This window comes from Sapajus apella, unplaced genomic scaffold (assembly GCF_009761245.1).
Source record: "Sapajus apella isolate SASKATOON/1434 unplaced genomic scaffold, GSC_monkey_1.0 scaffold64, whole genome shotgun sequence".
In the NCBI taxonomy this organism is placed as follows: domain Eukaryota; kingdom Metazoa; phylum Chordata; class Mammalia; order Primates; family Cebidae; genus Sapajus; species Sapajus apella.
The window spans coordinates 10,283,607-10,303,546 of record NW_022437004.1 but is presented as its reverse complement, the minus strand read 5'-3'; the positions used below and the strand labels follow the sequence as shown (position 1 = coordinate 10,303,546).

Sequence of the window (19,940 nt, the reverse complement as noted above, 5' to 3'; positions counted from 1 at the left end):
ATATATGTATATATGTGTGTCTGTGTATGTATAAATATATGTATATATTTGTATATACATATATAATATTGTGTATATATATGCTTGTGTGTATGTATGTGTGTACATAAACATATACACATATACATATATAAACATATACATTAACATAAACATACATACACATACATTATAAACATACATATATATCATCTCCCTGTTTTCATGTGAAAGCTGTTGCCTTTGTAGTAGTGGTCAAAACAGAAAGCAGGATTGCATTATGGTTACAAGAAAGGAACCTGGGGGAAACAGAGATAGAATTTTAATCTTTGTTCTCCCACTTAGTAGCTGTATGATCTTAATCAAGGCCTTTAATTTCTGACCCCTTATTTACCCATCTGCTAACTGAAGAAAATAATACCCAAGGTGTTTTGTGAGTTTAAATGTGGTACTATATGTGGACATATTTTGAACAGGGTTTAGAACATAATAAGTAACCTAAGTAAATTTCAATGTGCTGTAATCATGAGGGAATTTGGGTAAAGCGTAAAGAAATAAGTTTCAAAAGGACAGAATATTAAGTTTGTTAAATTGTATCAAATTTTTCCACCCTTAAAGGATTTGGATTTTGAGTAGCTCCTTGCCCTTCCTGTCTTTTTGAGTTTTTTTAGGCCGAAGAAGCCTTGGAGGAGTGTCTGGAGAAGACATGGAGACTGCATACCCCTCCCTCATACTTTGCCCTATGCATCTTTTCTATTTGGCTGTTCCTGAGTTGTATCTTTTATCATAAACAGTTAAACTGAAGTCCAGTGGGATGGCAGAGCAAGCCCGTGATCACAGGCAATGTCTACCATTCATTCGCTGCCACCCCATTCCCGTTAGAGCACTGGAGATGCCCCAGGAGTACACAATTCCAGTGAACCACATTGTGTGAGAGTTCAGCAAGATTCAAGACAAGTACAAGTTTACAGGAGATGAAAGGGATAGAGAAAAGAAATGTAAAGAACACTGTGGCAAAGCAACAAGACCCTAGTAGTAGGGTTTCTAAAACAGGCTCGTGGAATGAAAAAGGGGCTGGGCCAGATAAAGGGAAACTTGAGGGGCAGAGTGACTGGATGCAACATGCAGTCCTCGATGAAACCCAGGCTTGGATAAACCAGCTATAAAAATATTATGGAAATTTTACTATGGATATCAGATTATACTAAGGAATTATTTATTTTATTAACTGCAAAAATATTACTTTGGCTGTATAGAAAAATGATTTTATTCTTTAAAAGATATAAAGTTTTTACTAAAAGTGAAAAAAACTGTGGTAATTCTTCAATAGGTGAATGGATTCTATGGCTACAGAACGACCTGGAGCAACCTTAAATGCATATTGCTAAGTGAAAGAAGTCAATCTGAAAAAGCTACATATATTTGATGTCAATTATATGACATATTGGAAAAGGCAAAACTATGGAGACAGTAAAAAAGATGGGTGGTTGCCAGGGAATGGGGAAGGCAAAGGTGGGAGGGATGAATAGGTACAGCACAGGAGATTTTTAGGGCAGTGAAGCTATTCTGTATAAAACTCTAATGATGGATACATGTCATTACACATTTGTCAAAAACCATAGAAAGGTACAATGCAGAGAGTGAATCTTCATATAAACTGAACTTCAGTTAATAATAACATATCAATATTGGTGCTGTGACTATAACAGATGTACTGTCTAATGCAAGATATTAACAATGGGGAATCTGCTGAGTGTGGGGGTGGTGTGGGCATATGAAACTCTATGTACTATCTGCCCAATTATTCTGTAAATCTAAAAGTGTACAAAAAGCAAAGTCTGTTAATTATTATTTTTTTTAAGTTGGAGGCCAAAAGGGACCCTTTAAATCCAGGATTATTTGGATCAATAACAGGATCAAGTTGGGTACTGTTACTGAATCAAGTCAGGTCTCCAAGATTCCAAATCCCCACCTAAGTAATAAAAGCCTTGTGAATTCGATCCAATGTTAATGCTCTGAGGCCTGCATAAGTATCTGAAAGACCAGAATGTTAAACTAAACCAAAAGTGACAGAGCATTTTGGAATGCATTCCAGAAGGATAAGTGAAATTCTCCCTCCAATATAAAGATAAGAAGAAAGAAACCTCTAAGTAAAAGAATCACAGATCCTAGTTGTAAGGACAATCCCAGATTATACTGCTGGTCCTGGTATTTTCATTAATAGTTTCCCATTTACTCTCAAGTATCACAGTTTGGATGGTAAATTATATGGTCTTCTGTAAGCATCCTCCTAAATCCCTCAGCCTAGAACTTTTACTGGTATTTGTAATCTTTCTTCAGGTTGTCATAGTCACAGATCATAAAATATGTGCCCTTTTAGTGAGAAAGCATAAATAAAACTACTTTGGACATTGCGTTTGTTCGTCTATAACCATGGTACAGTAGATCCACCTTTTGTAGCTAAAGACTAGGCATTTTAGTTTTAGGTTCTTGGTCTTCATTAAAACTAACAGCCAAAAAAATACTAGCATACAATTTATTTTCCTGGTCTTTCCACAGAATCACACACTTTGTTTTCCATATATACGGTAAAGGGATTAAAAATGAATTTAATATTTTTAAAAGCTCCTTTTAAAAAATGCAAACCTTATTGCTTCATTTCTCTAGCCTCCATGGCATGCACTGTGTTTACCGTATATTAACTTGAACACTGGCAAGGCTGTTTTGTTTTTTTCTACAGTACTTAACTCTTACATAGTTTATTCACTCTTAATCAACTGAACTTCAGCTTTTGTGTCCCAGAATATACTGGCAACACAGTCAGAATTGTTGACTCACTGATAACAGGGAAATTGTACTCTCGCACAGATTTGTGTTTTTATCAATTTATAGATTAACCATCACCAACTACTGAATTGTGCATGCTTTAAGAGATTGTCAGGGCTATTTGAAATGTTATTTCTTGCTAACAAATTTTTCTCATTGTAGGCGAATTGTTCTGTTTTTTTCGGAATGTGACTATCTGTTTAGTTGTTGAGTGACCACATAACCTTCAGCCATCTTCAGGGTTCAGAAAAAGATTCCATGCATTAATTTTCCCTATAGACTTTTCCTCTCTAGGCATTATACTACTTCTCCTCTGTGATCAAACTCTATGTGGTATTTTAGTAAATGATATGAGAAATCAAGTTTTCCCAGCTGTGTTGACTCTGTTGAAAAAGAAAGATTGCCTAAAATGAAGAATTTGAGTCATCTGACAGCTATTGTTTGGATGTTTAGTTTCCTTTTCTTGCCCCACTTCTATCGTGAGAGGTGCTGAGTATGCACAATGCTACATGCAAACCCTTACACCACCACCTGTGTTACTGCAGAGTAAATTGAAAATTACTGTGGTAACTGATGCAGCACCAAAGGCTGATGGCGAGAAACTATGTTAGTAGAAAAATCCTACTGCCTCTGAAGTGCAGTGGCCAAACTTCCTCAAACTGCAGCCACAGTTCCTAACCAAAGAATGGGCTACATAGGATCCTGGTGTGTAGAACACTCCAGTTGTTACCTCAGTCTTTGAGTCTTGTACATATGCCCGTTGGGAAGCAGAGCCATCAACAGCAATATCTTTGAAGAGACAGAACAGTAATCACCATTCTTTGGCCCTACATGTTGTACCTGGCTCACCCATTTTATCTCTAGTGTCACATAAAAGGCAGACAGAGGTGCTGTGTCTCTGTATGGTTCTTATTATTATTTCTTGGTTGCAGTCATTATTGAGATCTGAGTCCAGTTGGAGCTCACTTTTAAAGTACAGATACAAGGAAGGGGGCAGGGGCAGTCTCGCCTGCGGGGCACAGCCCTTTGACTAATCAGCCCAGGCCATCTTCAGTGAAGTTGTGTCATCAACAAAGTGCAACAGAGAAGATCAGTGTCACAAATGCTCTTCTGAATAGTAGTCGAGTGGGTAGCCCATCACCTATGCTGCCTTTGAGAAAATACTTGGAGAATTGATGATTATATTCCGGCTGGCAAAATGTGGTTTGGATCTCAATATAATATACCTTGAAAACATTTTATTCTCTTCAGTCTGTCTTTAGCTGAACTTGGGTTAAGAAATTAATTAGAGATTGACCACAGAGCAACACTGAAAAATAGACTTTCAAACTCCATAAAGTTCCTTCTTAATTGGAGGAAAAGGGGGAAATTTATATACGTAAAATTTATCAGAGATTTTTTCATTTAAAAGGTAAGTAATATACTGAGAAGAAATATATGATATATGCAATAAATGACTCCTATGCCATTTGGACTTATCAATGAGTGGCAATTAAAAACAACTTTGAAAATATGTAATAAACAGAGCTACTTACCCATCATACAATTTTTCTGAACTGAACTTTTGAAAAACAACATCTGGGGGGTATTCATTTGTTGTTCCCCACCCCACCCCCCATCCCCCCGCCCAATCCTATTTGCTGTGGTCAGAACATAGACAACTGAACTCAAAGCCAGATTTCTTAGTAGAATGGCATTTGGACACCTATTTTACTTAGTGATCCTGTGCAGTTTAGTAACAAAGCTGAAATAAGCCCTCTCCTTTTGGGGGAAACAAGATGGTATTCTGCTGAATGCTAGAATTTTATCACTTTGGGGGAAAAAAAAAGTTGCTTGAGAGACCTAAGAATATAAAACCATTTGAGATCTCAGAAGGAGTTTAAATCAATTCACTGCCACAGTTACAGAGCAGATGAAAGAGCCTGCTGTCTCAATTGCCAGGAAACTACTTAGAAACTCTCACTTTGATTTCTTCACGTAGTCCGTTACATTACTGCTAAATGCAATATATAGGGACATCACGACTTTGATGTTGTACAGCTCAAACAAATGGAAACTAATATGATAGAACAACTAAGATTTGTGGTTTCATGTGAATATACAAATATATCCCCATCTAGTTCCCTATTTACCATGTATCTCCAGGGCTGTCTTTTAACCTATATTTTTATAAAATTATAATTTTGGTGTTTTATTCATGAGTTCTAGTAAGCAATGCCATGTTTATGTAGTACCAAAAGCTCATTGGGGGATATTGTTATTCTAAATTCTGACTTTATCTATATGTGTTGTATGCCAGTTTCTAAAATACAATGTAGTTTTATACATCTGTTTGCCAGTACTGGTCAGAACTCAGTTACATGAGGAATAATTGATTCCATGCCTTCAGAAAACCTGATATTTTTAATCAGTGGGTGTGGACAGATAGAATTAGAAACTGCATTTCTACCCAAAGACAGCAGAAATATAGTTTCCAGTTAAAGTAGGAAATGTTAAGTGGGTCATCCAAATATTAAAACCTTAAATGTTAAAAATCTGTGGATTTCTGTCATAATCAATTAATAAATGTGAAATCATTTTGCTTCTTATTATGAAAATTATAAATAGGTGCTTGTTTATATATGTAATACTTTCATCTCATTTAAGACTCGGAAATTTATATAAATAATAATAAAAAGAAAAGGTAAGCTCTGCAGAGATCAGAAGTTCTAAGTCTTACTATTGGTCCTCCCAGTTACAAATCTCCATTTGGGGCACTGCATTCAGTGTTTGGCTTCCTCACTTACTAAACAATTCACAGAACCTTCTCTGTCTTTCTCTTAGAACTGATATATGGACTAAGTACAATGGTATTGAGAGGCAGTGTTGTAGCAGAAAGAGCTTCAGACCAGGCAGGTCTGCCTGCACTGCCTCCAGCTACCTGTGTACCATGGACAGATCCTATAGCCTTTCTGGACTTCTAATCTCTGAAATGAGGAGGCTGATCTGAAAAAAAGTCTAAATTCCCTTTGATCTTATTTGTCACCATGCTTTGAAAACTGTAAATTACTGTATAGATATTTCTTTTTGACAACATTCTTTGAAAACTATAAAGGGCTATATAAAATATTGCAATGTTTTGCATAGTTTAAATAAAATACATGCTAATCAAAATAGGTTAGTAAGACGAGATAATATAATCTTTTTTGCCTGAGAAAGCTTTAAAAATTGGATGAACAACCCTCCTTATTTAATGTTTTGTATATGAACCACATTCATGGGAGGTTTCTTGAACCTCTTCCAGATACATGCAACTCAGTTATTAATGCAATTTAGAATGTGATAACCATTGCAGAAGAATTTCCATTTTTGCTTAAATGTAGTAATTCTACAGTAGACCTTTTACTAATGAATTTACAGGAACTTGGAGACCACTTTAGGCTTAAATTATAAAGATAGATTATACTCTCATGTAACCTGGAGGCACATATTTCTAAGTCCTGAAGTGGAGTTTGTCTTTCTGTAGGATAAGAAATGAAAAGGGATAATTATGGTCATGGGTTTATCTGAGTTGTGTTTAATAGATCAAGCTCTCTATTTTTAAACTTTGTAATGTTTTAAAATAGCAGTTGAAAAATGTGCTGTTTGATTACACAAAAACATGCGCCCATTTCAGGGTGTTCTGCTTTTATAGAACTCTTCTTTGCCAAATTATTCACCTTGGATAAATATTTTGAATCTAATTTAGATTTTATTTGATAGCTTCCTTGCAAATTTCTTTTACTTTTAAGATTAAGTTAGCTTTTTTTTTTTAAATAGGCAATACCTTCCATTTTGGCCTCTGCTAGGCACGTGAAATTCTAGATTACCTAAAATTCTACAATACCAATGAAGTTTAGCACATTCTGTCTCAGCATTATAATTTTCACAGTACATCCACCTTCATGATATAAATCTTCACAACAATAAGTTGTTGTCATCCTCCTTTTTCAGATTTGGAGGAGAACAAGGGAACTCAACAAGCTAAATGACTTGCCCCAGTTACACAGCTGCCAAATGACGGAGTTAGGTATCAGACATGAATTTTCTAACAACAAAATCAAAGCTTTTTTTTTTTTTGAGATGATTACTTAATGCAAATAAAAATAAGGTCCATAGCCTTCCTCTGCAGCATTTGACCAAAAACGTATTATATTTTAAGATTATATCCTGCCTAATTCATACCCTAATGATTTATTCATATTATGAAATTTAATTTTGGTGCCAATCTAGCTGAGTGCAAGCTACTATTTTAAGCACTTAAGTATCTTGCCTTTTAGTTTCCTATGTGCTAAGTATTTAATCTCCATTTGTAAGTGAAAAAAGTTGCTCATGATTACGCAGCTAAGATGTAACTGGAACTCGATTCTGTTTGACTTCTGTGTGCATGCTCTCAACCTCTTAACTTGATATGGCATAGAATCCACAAGATTTGACTTTAAGAAATAGGGCTTCAAGTCCAAGCTCTTTCCATTTTTCAAGTAAGAATATTATTCCCTCTTCTGCCTAAGTCAGGTTTATTTTGAGTACTGAAAGAAATAATGTATGTAAAGAAGATTTTGAAGACATAAATCTCCATAAATAGGTAATTTATTGATAATCTAGTTAATCTCACTTTATGAAAAAAAAATAAGAAAAGAATATCTCCTGACAACCTTCTGTCACCATCCAGGTATTTGTACAGTTGCTCTGCACAGGCAGGCCTCCATTAAATGTGCCTGCACCTAAAGTAAAAATTCAGGGCACTGTGTCAGACCCCTGGAGGAGACTCTCTGGCGCTTTATGGCACACATCAAATCATGCTGCACAGGAGGCCACCACCTACTCAGCTACTGCATAGGGCTGATCCTGCTGAGAATCTAGGGGCCTCTCTTTAAAATAGCCCACGATAGGGATATTCACACTTATAAAAATAATTAATGGTGGCAACGATCCTTATAATGGCACCTGATGCCCTGCTGTGAAGAAAGATAAACCAGCCTTCACCATAAAGAACTTACAAATTATACTAAGCAAACATGTTAACAGCTATTAAGAGTCCTAATCAGAGCTGTTAAACAAACAATTAAGAGATGTCATATAAAATACACCCATTTAGGCATAGCAGCTACATGTTTGGAGTTTTAACAAGAACAATTTACCTTTGAGATAGAGATAAAACCCTCAATGGAGTATAAAGGTTAGGCAACGACAAGGCATCTTTCTAAGCAATTCCATTTCCTGAGATCAAATGCATGGGCAAAGCTGTTCTCAATGGTGCACTTGCATCCTAAGATTTATTTTTAGTCTTATTACTGTTTAATCAGCAAATTATTCTTGTTTCTTCAAACATGACTTTTATAAGTAGTGCATTTTTTAAAAGGCTATGAAAATATTGATATAATCTAATAGTAAAAATTAATAAGAAACCTGTTTGTTTAGAAGAATTTTTTTGCAATCAGCATTTCAGTTGAGATGAGATGCGCCTCTGCCAGTACTTAAGACTTTGCTGTTCTAAGTATGGTCCAGCAGCAGCAGCAGCCCCCGAAAACTTGGCCAATGCATAATCTCACTCCAGGATCCCACTCCAAAGCTACAGAACCAGAATCTGCATTTTAAAAAGATCCCCACCTGATTTGTATGTACAATAAAAATTTTTTTGTAAAATGTGTATGTACAATAAAATTTTTAAAGAAAATATCAATGTGCAAAATATCGATGTGCAAAGTTCCTACTGTCAGAAATTCTGTCAGGAAAATTAGTAGGTTAATCTTATTGGAAGTAAAAATTAAACTACTTACTTCAGAAAGGTACATAAATAATGTGACATTTGCCATATGATTAAGTATATCTGAAGTCATCCCCTCCAGCACTCGAGCCTCATGGGGATTCCAGGGCTTCCAGCATTGCACACTATCCCACTCTTGCTCAGTAAGTACCTTGTAGTCTCTTCTCCCTCTTCAAGTTTTGTATTCAGTTCACATTCTCAGTATAGCTCCCATTTATGTGGAGCGTTAACCCGGTAGGATAAAGAGCCTAGAAGTGGGTGGGAAACGGAGTTTTCTTAGCCTTGGGTCCTACCATGTTCTTCTACAGTTAAAAGATACCAAGTCTATATTTTGGCCTCTCCACTCCTTGGCTGAGTCTACTACATACAAATTGTGCCATGTTGGAGGATTGAGAGAATTCATAGCTTTTGTATCTTCTTCCTGGAAAAATCAGGGATGATTTAGATTATACTTTACTGTTCATCCTTTGAGAAGTATTTCTAGATTCCTTTTAGCAACGGGTTTTTACAATAGTCATGAAAATCCCATAAAGTACATGACATTATATGACTTTCAAAATCTGATTTCTTATGTTCACATGGTGAACTATTTTAAGACTATAGTAAAATATACCCATAAGCATATACTACAAAAAAAATAGGATCTCAGAGTGAGCAAAGAGGATTAAGTAAAGCATCAGTTGACTTTTATAGTCAAAAGAAAAAGAAACCCCCCTGGAGGAAATGATAATGATGTTCCTTATAATTGTGAGAAAAAAAATCACCACCAACTCTAAGAAAGTTATAACAGGCCTAATTAATGTACAAATTGTTCCTCCTGAGAAACAGATTTTTTTATATAATGTAAATGGGCTTCCTAGAAAATGTTCCTGTTCATATTTAGTAGTTATTCTATGCTCTTTTCTACATTGTACTAACATTCAGCACTTCAGAATAGAAAATGAAGGGGTTTTTATTTCTGCTTTTTGGTTTTGGCTTATTATTTTTATACTGTACAAGTAAGGTAAATTGAAAACACTGACAATTTTTATCTAAAAGCATGGATTTTTCAAAACCATAGCTATATTTCAGTTGAAGATAACTTGATTAAATATATGTGTTTGGTCCATGCAATAGTTGTAGAAAAAGTAATTGTAGTTGTATTAAAAGTTTTTCCTCTGTTAATGTCTGTGTCTAGATTATATTCTAATGTATGGTCAGGAATTCTGGTGCCATCACTTTCTAACCGTGGGGTCTGGAGCAAGTCATTTAACTTTCTTAAGACTCAGTTTCCTCATCTGTAAAATGGGGCTGAAATTAAACCTATCTTTTAGGTTATTTTGAGGACTAAAGAAGATAATGTGTTTAAAAGTGCTAACAGAGTGCCTGGCCCATAAGAAGAGCTTATTTCATGTTAGATATTGCATTGTTCTATTCTCATCACATAATCATTCAGCCAATTTTGACAGAAAACTCATACATAGAAACCAGTCTGTCCTATTCTGAAATGTAAAATAACTGCATCTCTTTAAAACATAATTATTTTCATTCTTCAAAAAAAATAAAACATGGGCCAAGCATGGTGGTTCACGCCTGTAATCCCAGCATTTTGGAGAGGCCAGGTGGACAGATTGATTGAGCTCAGAAGTTTGAGACCAGCCTGGGCAATATGGCAAAACCTTATCTCTATAAAAAATTTTAAATAACTATATAAAAAAGAGACCCAGGCATGGTGGTGGGTGCATGTAGTCCTAGCTACTTGGAAAGCTGAGGTGGGAGGATTGCTTGAGCTCAGGACGTTGAGGCAAAACTGAGTTGTGATCGCCCCACTGCCCTCCAGCCTGGGCGACAGAGCAAGACCCTGTCTCAAAAATAAAAAAACAAAATGCAAAACCCTGTAACCTATACCCCCAGTTCACCTCTTTCTCCTACAGGAGCCAAACTTCTTCTAAGTGTTATTTGGCTATCTTTAGTTCATTATCCCCCATCCATTCCTCAACCTACCCCACAAACCGGCTTCTACTCCGTTGCACATCTCTCCTATAAAGGCAAATGTTGTCCAGTATCCTGCCAAGTGCTACATCCAGTTAGCACTTTCAGCTCTGATATGTGGCACCTGACTTAATTCTCTTGGATCTCTTCTTGTTTTCCCTCACGATCATCTTCCTTAGCCTTCCTTTATGTGCTAGCATTTCCACAATTTCACACTTGAATGTTCTTTAGGTATACATCACGGAATCACTACCACTCCTTGCTGAGAACTTCTAGGCATACACACACACACACACACACACACACACACGTGCGTGTGTGTATATGTGTATGTGTGTCATATGTATATGTGTATGTATGTGTATGTATGTATATATACATATTACCTCTCTCTCTTTCTCTCTCTCTACTTATCCCATTTCCCATTCTGGAAACTCCTAGTGTGTTTTCAATAAATTCTCTCAACTAACCTAGCAACAATGAGGTATCAGGTAGCATGCTAGGCACAAAGCTTACAATAAAATGTATTTAGTTTAATACCCAAAAGGCTTTAAGAGTCTGAAATAGAATCTTATTATTCTGTTTTCGGGCATTGCCGTCGTTTTCATTCATGTATGAGATGATTTTTATTTGTTGGTTGTCATTGCCAGACACTCTGGTATATACAAGGCATTCAGTGTCTGGGAAAATAGGATGGAAATGGGTTGTTCTTTGCTTAGTTTTGTTTTAATAGTTGCTTCATTAGACAAATTTGAAATATGGATTAGGAAGGATGTTGAATTTCATGTTGTAAATTTTGAATTTGAAGTGATGTTGGGCCCTCTGAGTGAAGAGGTTCTACGGGAAGTTGTAAATGAGTCTCTGGAATCCACATGTGATATCAAAATTGGAGGGATATCTTTGGAAATAATCAACCTAGAAGCGGTTATTTGAATCCATATTCTTCAAGCTTTAACTCAAATCCCAGCCACAATCACAGAATCCCCAGGGGTTTTTTAATGGAAGAACTGTAATTTCTCTGATTTAAACTTCATTAACTCCAGAATCTTCTATTTCAGTTTTCTTTTCTTTTTAATTATTTGTATTAGTCTATTCTCATGCTGCTAATAAAGATATACCCAAGGCCAGGTGCAGTGGCTCATGCCTGTAATCCCAGCACTTTGAGAGGCCAAGGTGGGTGGATCACAAGGTCAAAAGATTGAGACCATCCTGGCCAGCATGGTGAAACCCTCTCTATACTAAAAATAGAAAAATTAGCTGAGTTTGATGGTGTGTGTTTGTAATCCCAGTTACTTGGGAGGCTGAGGCAGGAGAATCATTTGAATCCAGGAGGCAGAGGTTGCAGTGAGTCAAGATCATGCCAGCATAGCAACAGAGTGAGACTGCATTTCAAAAAATATATATACATATGTGTGTGTGTGTGTATGCCCGAGCCTGGGTAATTTATAAAGGAAAGAGGTTTGATTGACTCACAGTTAAGCATTTCTGCGGAGGCCTCAGGAAACTTATAATCATGGCAGAAGGGGAAGCAGGCACATCCTTCTTTACATGGTGACAGGAGGGAGAAGTGCCAAGAAAAAGAGGAAAAGCCCCTTATATAAACCATCAGATTGTGTGAGAACTCACTATCATGAGAAAAGCATGGAGATAGCCACCCCCATGATTCAGTTACCTCCTACCAGGTCCCTCCCACTGCACATGGTGATTATGGGAACTGCAATGCAAGATGAGATTTGGGTGGGGACACAGCCAAACTATATCATCACTATTCATTCATCAGATATTTTTGGAAGCAGATTAACTGACAAACACTGTCCTAGTCACTGGGGACAATATAGTAACCAAAATAAATGCAATTCTTCTCTTCTGAAACTTTGGTCTAATTGGGGAGTGAGTTGTCAATTGAATAATCATGCAATAATTAGAAGTTAAAAATGTCTGATTAAATGAAGGCCAGAACCTACTCTCGGCTCCTGGAGGCCTCTTTGAAGAAAGGACATTTACCATGAGCCTGAGGAATGGTTGGTAGTTAGCCATGTGTGGAAAGGAAAGGCCTTCTAGCCAGTGAGATCTTGTGAAAAGATCCTAAGGCAATGAAAGAATATGGCTTTTTTTTTTTTTTTGAGGAAGAGAGGAAAGACCTGGGTGACTGGATCATAGTTGACAAGAAGAAGAACAATAGCAGATTAGGAGGGAGACAGAGGCAGGGGTAAATGATGTTTGAGTTAACTGAACGAACAGCACTCCAGCCTCAGTTTGACCACCTTCACACATGAAGGTAGCACATCCCAATAGAGGGGCAATGAGAATTTTAATGGCCTTTCTTATGTTGTGCCAAATTTGACTCCTTGAAAATTCAACCTGACATATAATAAACTGTACGTATATAAAGTATACAACTTAATAAGTTTTGGAATGTGTATATACCCGTGACACCATTACCACTGCAAGTTTATGAAAATGTTCATTGTCCCTTAAAGTTTCTCTGTGTTCCATTGCAGCCCAGTCCTCCTCACCACCCATATCTCCAGACAGTGACTGATCTATCATGTCTCAAACAGTGCCTGGCACATAAAATAAATATTTGTTGAATCAAAGAAAAGTGAATTTGTTTGGAGAATTACCTCTTGGTTTGACATTTGGTCGACTTCTCTGTCCTTTCTAGGTATGCAGTGCCATTCAGAATCAGGATTTCACTGTGATTGAAGACTACTGCACTGGCCTCAAAGCCATGCTTTATCTGAAAAGCATTGAAGAACTACAAGATTGGGATGGACAGAGTCCAGCTACTGTGAGTCACCAGAAAGGGAAACCAGTTCCACGCATACCTGAACTCTTGGGCAAGGTATGTGCTTAAATCTCCTATGTTATTTTTTAGAATTCAGCCTTGGTCAGTTTCTATTTCAGATCTTATTTACCGTCTCACATTCTCACTATCAAAGGAAACACAGTGCCTGGTGGATGTGATTTCTGCAGTGGACTCTTTCTGAGGGAGGCTTGATTACAGCCATATGATGGGTCTGTGAGTTACTTTTTTATAAAACCAATACAGGACAAGGTTATATAAAAGAAAAAGACTGAAATTTGCAGTATAAAGTGCCTGCAAATTCTTACTTACTATGGTGATGACTGGCATTCTTTCTAGTGGGAGTCTGAAGATTTCTTTATGCTTTCTGGGTAACATTACCTTACTATTTTCAAGACAATCAAATCACTGTAGTCCTGAATAATATAATGAAGTTTTTAAAATTAAAATCTAATCAGTGTCTTTTGTAACTCCTTCTGCTGTGTGGTTAAACCTGGGCTCAAAAGGTTATGTCCCAACTTTCTCACTAACTGCTATTTTCCAAGAAATATACACTACATTTACATTTTGTATAGTACAGTGATTTTAGCAACTCTGCTAAAACAACATTCAGCACTTTGCCTTTGTATTTCCTTTGTGTTATTCTAAATAGACAACCATTGTCAGAAGACATTTCTTGAGCCCCCAATGAGGGGAGGAAAAAAATTATAATTCTTAGTCTTTTCAACTTGTCACTACATCAATAATTAACTTTAAAAAAAGAGAGGCAGTATGAAAAGATTCTTTAAGGAAGCATTTAATAATTCAAATGAATCTTAACTTGAAACAGGTCACATGAAAAGGAATGGAAAACAAAAACCCTGAGTACTGTGCCTTGGATGACTTGGTTAGGGACTCAGAAAAAATAATAGAAACGTCTTATAAATGACTTCTATTTGGCTAGTTTTCGTGGAAAATATCACTGTCCCTCTCCTAACAGATAGCCAAAAATAAACCCCTCTTCAAGAGTAATGTGTATGATTGCAAGTCCAGTAATGAAAAAAGAAAAGGAGGAAAGAAAGAAAATCTCACAATGTGGGTTCCAGGAAAATATCATGATGAATCACTCCATGAGTGGCAATCAAACAGAAAGGCTGTGACATTAATATTTATAATATTGTAATTAGCAAGATAGTGCCTAAGCAGCATTATTAGGGTAACTAATCATATTATCATAAACTGACTCTGCAGTATTTGGTGAGTGTTCTTGCCTTTATCAATGACTATCAATATCCTAAGTTTGTTTATAACTAACAAAAAATTCACAAATGACTTTAAGTTAATTCAATGTAAATATCTCAAGGAAATTGTCTCTGACATGATAGTTTATGACCATCTATAAAACCATTGTCTCAAATTTGGGTGGTAGCCATGTGAGCTGAAATGGAAGTAGCTGCATGGCACTGTAATGTTTTGTCTTTAAAGGATTTTCACATTCACTTCAAAACTTACATATTCAAATAAAAGATGGGTAATGATGAAGACACTTTTGTCAATGATATAAATGGAAATTGATTTGCTAATCGTTTGAATTGAGATTCAGACTATTTTGTTAAGCTCAGCTTTCATCAAAATTGTAAGTATAATTTTCAGCATTATCATTTGTTAAAAAAAAAAGGAAGATTTTGCCTATGTGATTATGTTAGTGATTCACTTCTCAACACCATGTTGAGGAATAAGCAGATGGTCAGGTAATAGATTTGTGCTTCTGGATTCTCCAATGCGGGCTGACATGTCTAAAACGATAGATGATTATTCCCTTTAGATTAATATTCCTAGTAGTGAAACCAAGCACGCTGGATCTAGGTTACAGGTGATTTTCTAATCGTTCTTTCTTACTGTTGCTGCTGCTGGGGTGTGTGTGTGTGTGTGTGTATGTGTGTATGTGTGTGTGCGTGTCTTTGCAAATAACTCATATTGTGCTTTCATTAGCTAAAGAATAGTATGCTACTCCTCAGAGTCTGCATACTATAGGGAAGATAAGAGAAAATGGAGACCCTTTGTAGAAAGACACTCTAGAAGTATCTGGCTTCTTTACACAGGAAAATTTTGTTTGGAAAATACAATTGCTACTCTATCTTTCACTCATAGGTCAGGCTAGAGTAAACCAGAATAGATATTTAGAAGAAACCCATTACAGTGCAGTGTTTGACAATGGAGAGAAAATGAGACTTGGGCTATGGAAACAAGGATTTGGCCAAGTATGTCATGTTATCTTTCAAGTAATTAGCATATTAATATACTCTCCTTATGCTTACCTTATTTATTAAACGATCAAACTGCCCAAACAGTGTTTCTTCAGGTGGCTTTTGAAGGGCAGGTAGTTGGGTGTTAGTAGACTTATGATGCCAGGCATTTAAATCTGTGCCTGCAACAAGAGCAAATTCCTAAGAAGAGCAATCAAAATCACACAGCATGCTTGTGAGAAATGTAGGTTTCCAAGCCCCATCAGCATTGATCCTGATTCAGCGGGTCAGAGATGTGTTGAGAATCTGCATTTAAACATCGTAATTCTCATGGAGGGATCAAAAAATGTGCATTCCCAAAAGGAATGAAAAACATAATAGCAATAGAAAAGTTAGAGATTGAGAAGTCAGCAGTGAGCAGAACACAAGCTTCTCTTGATGGAGAAAGTAAACAATAAATAATTTTGAGCTGGAAAAGAAGTGAAATAAAAGAGGCAAGAGAGGAATGCATCACAATAGATTCTGAATGGCCAGAGGTTGGAAATACCCAGTGAAGAAACTGCATGTAGGACAGCAGTTATTAACAAAGAGTAAGATGCTGGGTTTATGTGAAGTCTCCTTATTAGCTAGACAACTTGGGCAAGTTACTTAATCTGTCTAAACCTTTCTGTAAAACTGTACAATGAAAATAATTACAATTCCATAATCCCTCATTAACAATTCTGAAATCCAAAAAAATGCTGAAACTAAATGGCTTTACATAATTCATTCGGCAGAAAACCTGGGCTGAACTGATGTGAGGCTTGCTATAATGTTTATTCCTCTTAGAGAACATTTAAGTGTTTACTACAGAGAGATTAATATGTTTGATTCCACGTTGCTACCCTACACCTTGCTGGGGCTGGAGGAGAGAGTGTTTGTTAAAATTGGGTATATGTACCATTTTACTTTTCTAAAATCCAAAAGATATTTCTAAATCCATACATCTGGCTTCAAAGGTTTTAACTGTGTGCTTGTGAAGATTACCAAAATGAAAATAAAATTGCAAATATAACTTTAGAAACTTTTCTATAGAGTTGGAGGCAATGTATATATTTTAGTGATTTTTAGAAAATAAAATACTAGTATTTGGCATTTTTAGTTATGGGAAATAAGAGTTATGTTGACATTCTTGCTTAAGATACATGAAAAAAATTGGTCAGTCCAATATTTGAACAGCAAATTTTGCAACTGGAGAAAAGCATGGAAAAAAATGTCTTCACTGTTTAGTGCTTGGGATGAGAACAGGACTCCTAAATAAGAGTTGTGAAAGGAAAACAGCAGAGTCCATAAACTAATGATCACTTGGGATCTGCATGAATTTCCACATGTTCCCGACATTTGGAATGGGCTTCCAGTTCCCAGGCATCACTTTGTCTCCCAGCTATTCCCCAACCTCTACACTAGAAGTAATGTCTCCTTCTCTTTTTGAGCGTTAGTTGTAACCAGTATCACCTTGCAGTTGTATTTTTATAAGTCTACTTCCTTTACTAGACAATAACCTCACTTTTCTTATCCATCTTTATATCCCAGTCCCCTAGACATGCACTGAATATGGTAATGCCTTACTAAATGTTGGTTGAAGAAGTGAATTAATGACTAAATGAATGTTGTAAGAAAAAAAGCTTATTGGTAACATTAAGAATTAGTAGTTGCTTGACTTACCAAGCCATTACTTTTTCCATTAAATCAGAAATGAAAAGAATGTGTAAAGAAACAACCTTTGAACTTAAAATTCCTTTTTATGTGTGAGTCTAGTTTGGTAAAATGACATGGCAAAAGCCAGAACAGAAAGGAGTGAGATAGACAGGTGAGGAACTTTTATGCCTTCTTGGCTTGGCAAAATATGCCTAGATTATAAGCTTCTTGAGGACTTAGAACACAGACTGTGTGCCAGTGCCTAATGCAATGTCTACCATGGAGGAGTAATGGCATGATAGCTGAACTGAACATACTGATCAATCATTAATATATTTTTTAAGATCTATCTTAAGTGTCTCTTCCTTTGTGAAGCCATCTATGACCCTCTTTTTTGGCCTCCAAGAAAGTCAAATCACTCCTTTTCATTTTCTGATAGCCCATGGTTCCTATAACTAGTATTGCAAGTACTGCATTTTCTTTTAATTATATGCCTTCTTGTCCATTGTTGCAGGTCATTAACAGACATTTGGAAAGAAAGATCATATCTTATTCATACTGGAGTTTTCAAGCACAATGCTACATGTTTATAGAATTAAATTGCACGAATTATCTGTTGTGTCCTTATTTATGAGGGAAAAAGAAAGCCAATATACAATTAAAATTCCAGCTAGATCCTTTCAAGAATAGCAGCAGTCATTTTAGAAGAAAACAATAAACTTGCCAAATTACTGTACTTTCAGTAGGTATTTAAAAATTATGAAACACATATTGGTTATATTAAGAAATGAACATAATCTGTGCTCATTAAAAAACTCTTATTAGGATAAAATCAGAAATGCTGTCATGGTGGTTGTACAGTAACTCTGAAAACAAGGGTTTGTTTTCACAATAGAAACCAAAGTTGTATCCATATGACCAGATGCATCATTCTCAGTTATTGATAAAACAATTCTAAAATTCATATGGAACCAAAAAGGAGTCTAAATAGCCAAAGCAAATTTAAGAGAAAGAACAAAGCTGAAGGCATCACATTACCTGACCTCAAATTATATAATTAAACTGTAGTAACAAAAACAGCATGTTACTGGCATAGAAATAGACCCAGTGTATGCTTTTTGTCAACTTTGTCAAAGGTCAGTCGGCTGTAGATATTCTGTTCAGTGGAACAGAATAGAGAACCCAGAAATAAAGCAACATATCTACAGCCAACTGACCTTTGACAAAGTTGACAAAAAGGATACACTGGGACAAGGACACCTTTTTGAAGAAATAGTGCTGGGATAATTGAATTGCCATATGCATAAAATGGAGTTGTACTCCTTTCTCTACCTATATTTAAAAATCCACTCAAAATTTATCAAAGACTTAAATGTAAGATGTGAAACTATAAAAATACTAGAAGAAAATTTAAGGAAAGCTCTTCTGGACATTAGGTAAAAAATTTATGATGAAGACCTCAAAAGCAAATGCAACAAACCAAATATAGGCAAATGGGACTTATAACAAAAAGCCTCTGCACAGCAAATGAAATAATTGGAAGAACAGAGAGCCTACAGAATAGGAGAAAATAAATGCAAACTACGTATCCAACAGGGACTGTTACCCAGAATTTACAACGAACTCAAACAGCTCAACAACAACAACAAACAAGTAGCCTCTGTTAAAAAGTTGGCAAAGGACATAAACAGACAGTTTTCAAAAGAAGATGAATGCCATCAAGCATATGAAAAACTGTTCAACATCACTATTCATCAGACAAATGTAAATTAAAACCACAATAAGACATTATCTTACACCAGTCAGAATGGCTCTTATTAAAAAGTCAAAAAATAATAGATGTGAATGAGGATGTGGAAAAAACAGAATGCTTATATATTGTTGGTGGGAATGTAATTTATTGCAAACCTTATGGAAAAGTGTATGGAGATTTCTCAGAGGACTAAAAAGAAAACTACCATTCAATTCACTAGTCTAGGTTTACCTACTACTACATTTCACTACTAGGTTTACATCCAAAGTAAAAGACACATTACATCAAAAAGCTACTTGCATTCATATATTTATGACACCACTATTTACAATAACAAAGATATGGAATGAACCTAAGTGTACATTAACAGATAATAAATAAAGAAAATGTAGAATACTACTCAGCCATTAAAAAAGAATGAAATCATGTCTTTTATAGCAACATGGATGGATCTGAGAGCCATTATCTTCTTTTTTGTTTTCTTTTCTCTTTCCTTTTTTTTTTTTTTTTTTTTTTTTGAGACACAGTCTGGCTCTGTCACCCAGGCTGGAGTGCAATGGCATGATCTCGGCTCACTACGACCTCCGCCTCTCAGGTTCAAGCGATTCTCATGCCTCACCCTCCCTAGAGCCTGAGATTACAGGCACTCGCCACCACATCCAGCTAATTTTTGTATTTGTAGTAGAGATAGGATTCTCCATGTTGGCCAAGCTGGTCTCAAACTCCTGACCTCAAGTTATCCACCCACCTCAGCCTCCCAAAGTTCCCAGTTTGCAAGCATGAGCCACTGTGCCCGCTGGAGGCCGTTATTTTAAGTGAAACAACTCAGAAAGTCAAATACTGCATGTTCTCACTTATAAGTGGAAGCTAATTAATGTGTACACATGCACATAGACTGTGGAATAATAGTCACTGGAC

The 19,940-nt window shown here is 36.1% G+C and overlaps 1 protein-coding gene across 6 annotated transcripts in view; it reads left to right on the top strand.

The window, feature by feature from the left end:
* The window catches only part of DPYD (dihydropyrimidine dehydrogenase), an 851,840-nt gene that overhangs the window by 724,351 nt on the left and 107,549 nt on the right, over window positions 1-19,940 (top strand). For all 6 annotated transcript variants that reach the window (XM_032248001.1, XM_032248002.1, XM_032248005.1 and 3 more), the window contains one exon: window positions 13,227-13,406. In XM_032248001.1, coding sequence (XP_032103892.1) covers window positions 13,227-13,406 — 180 coding nt within the window. The remainder of the gene's footprint in view (window positions 1-13,226; window positions 13,407-19,940) is intronic.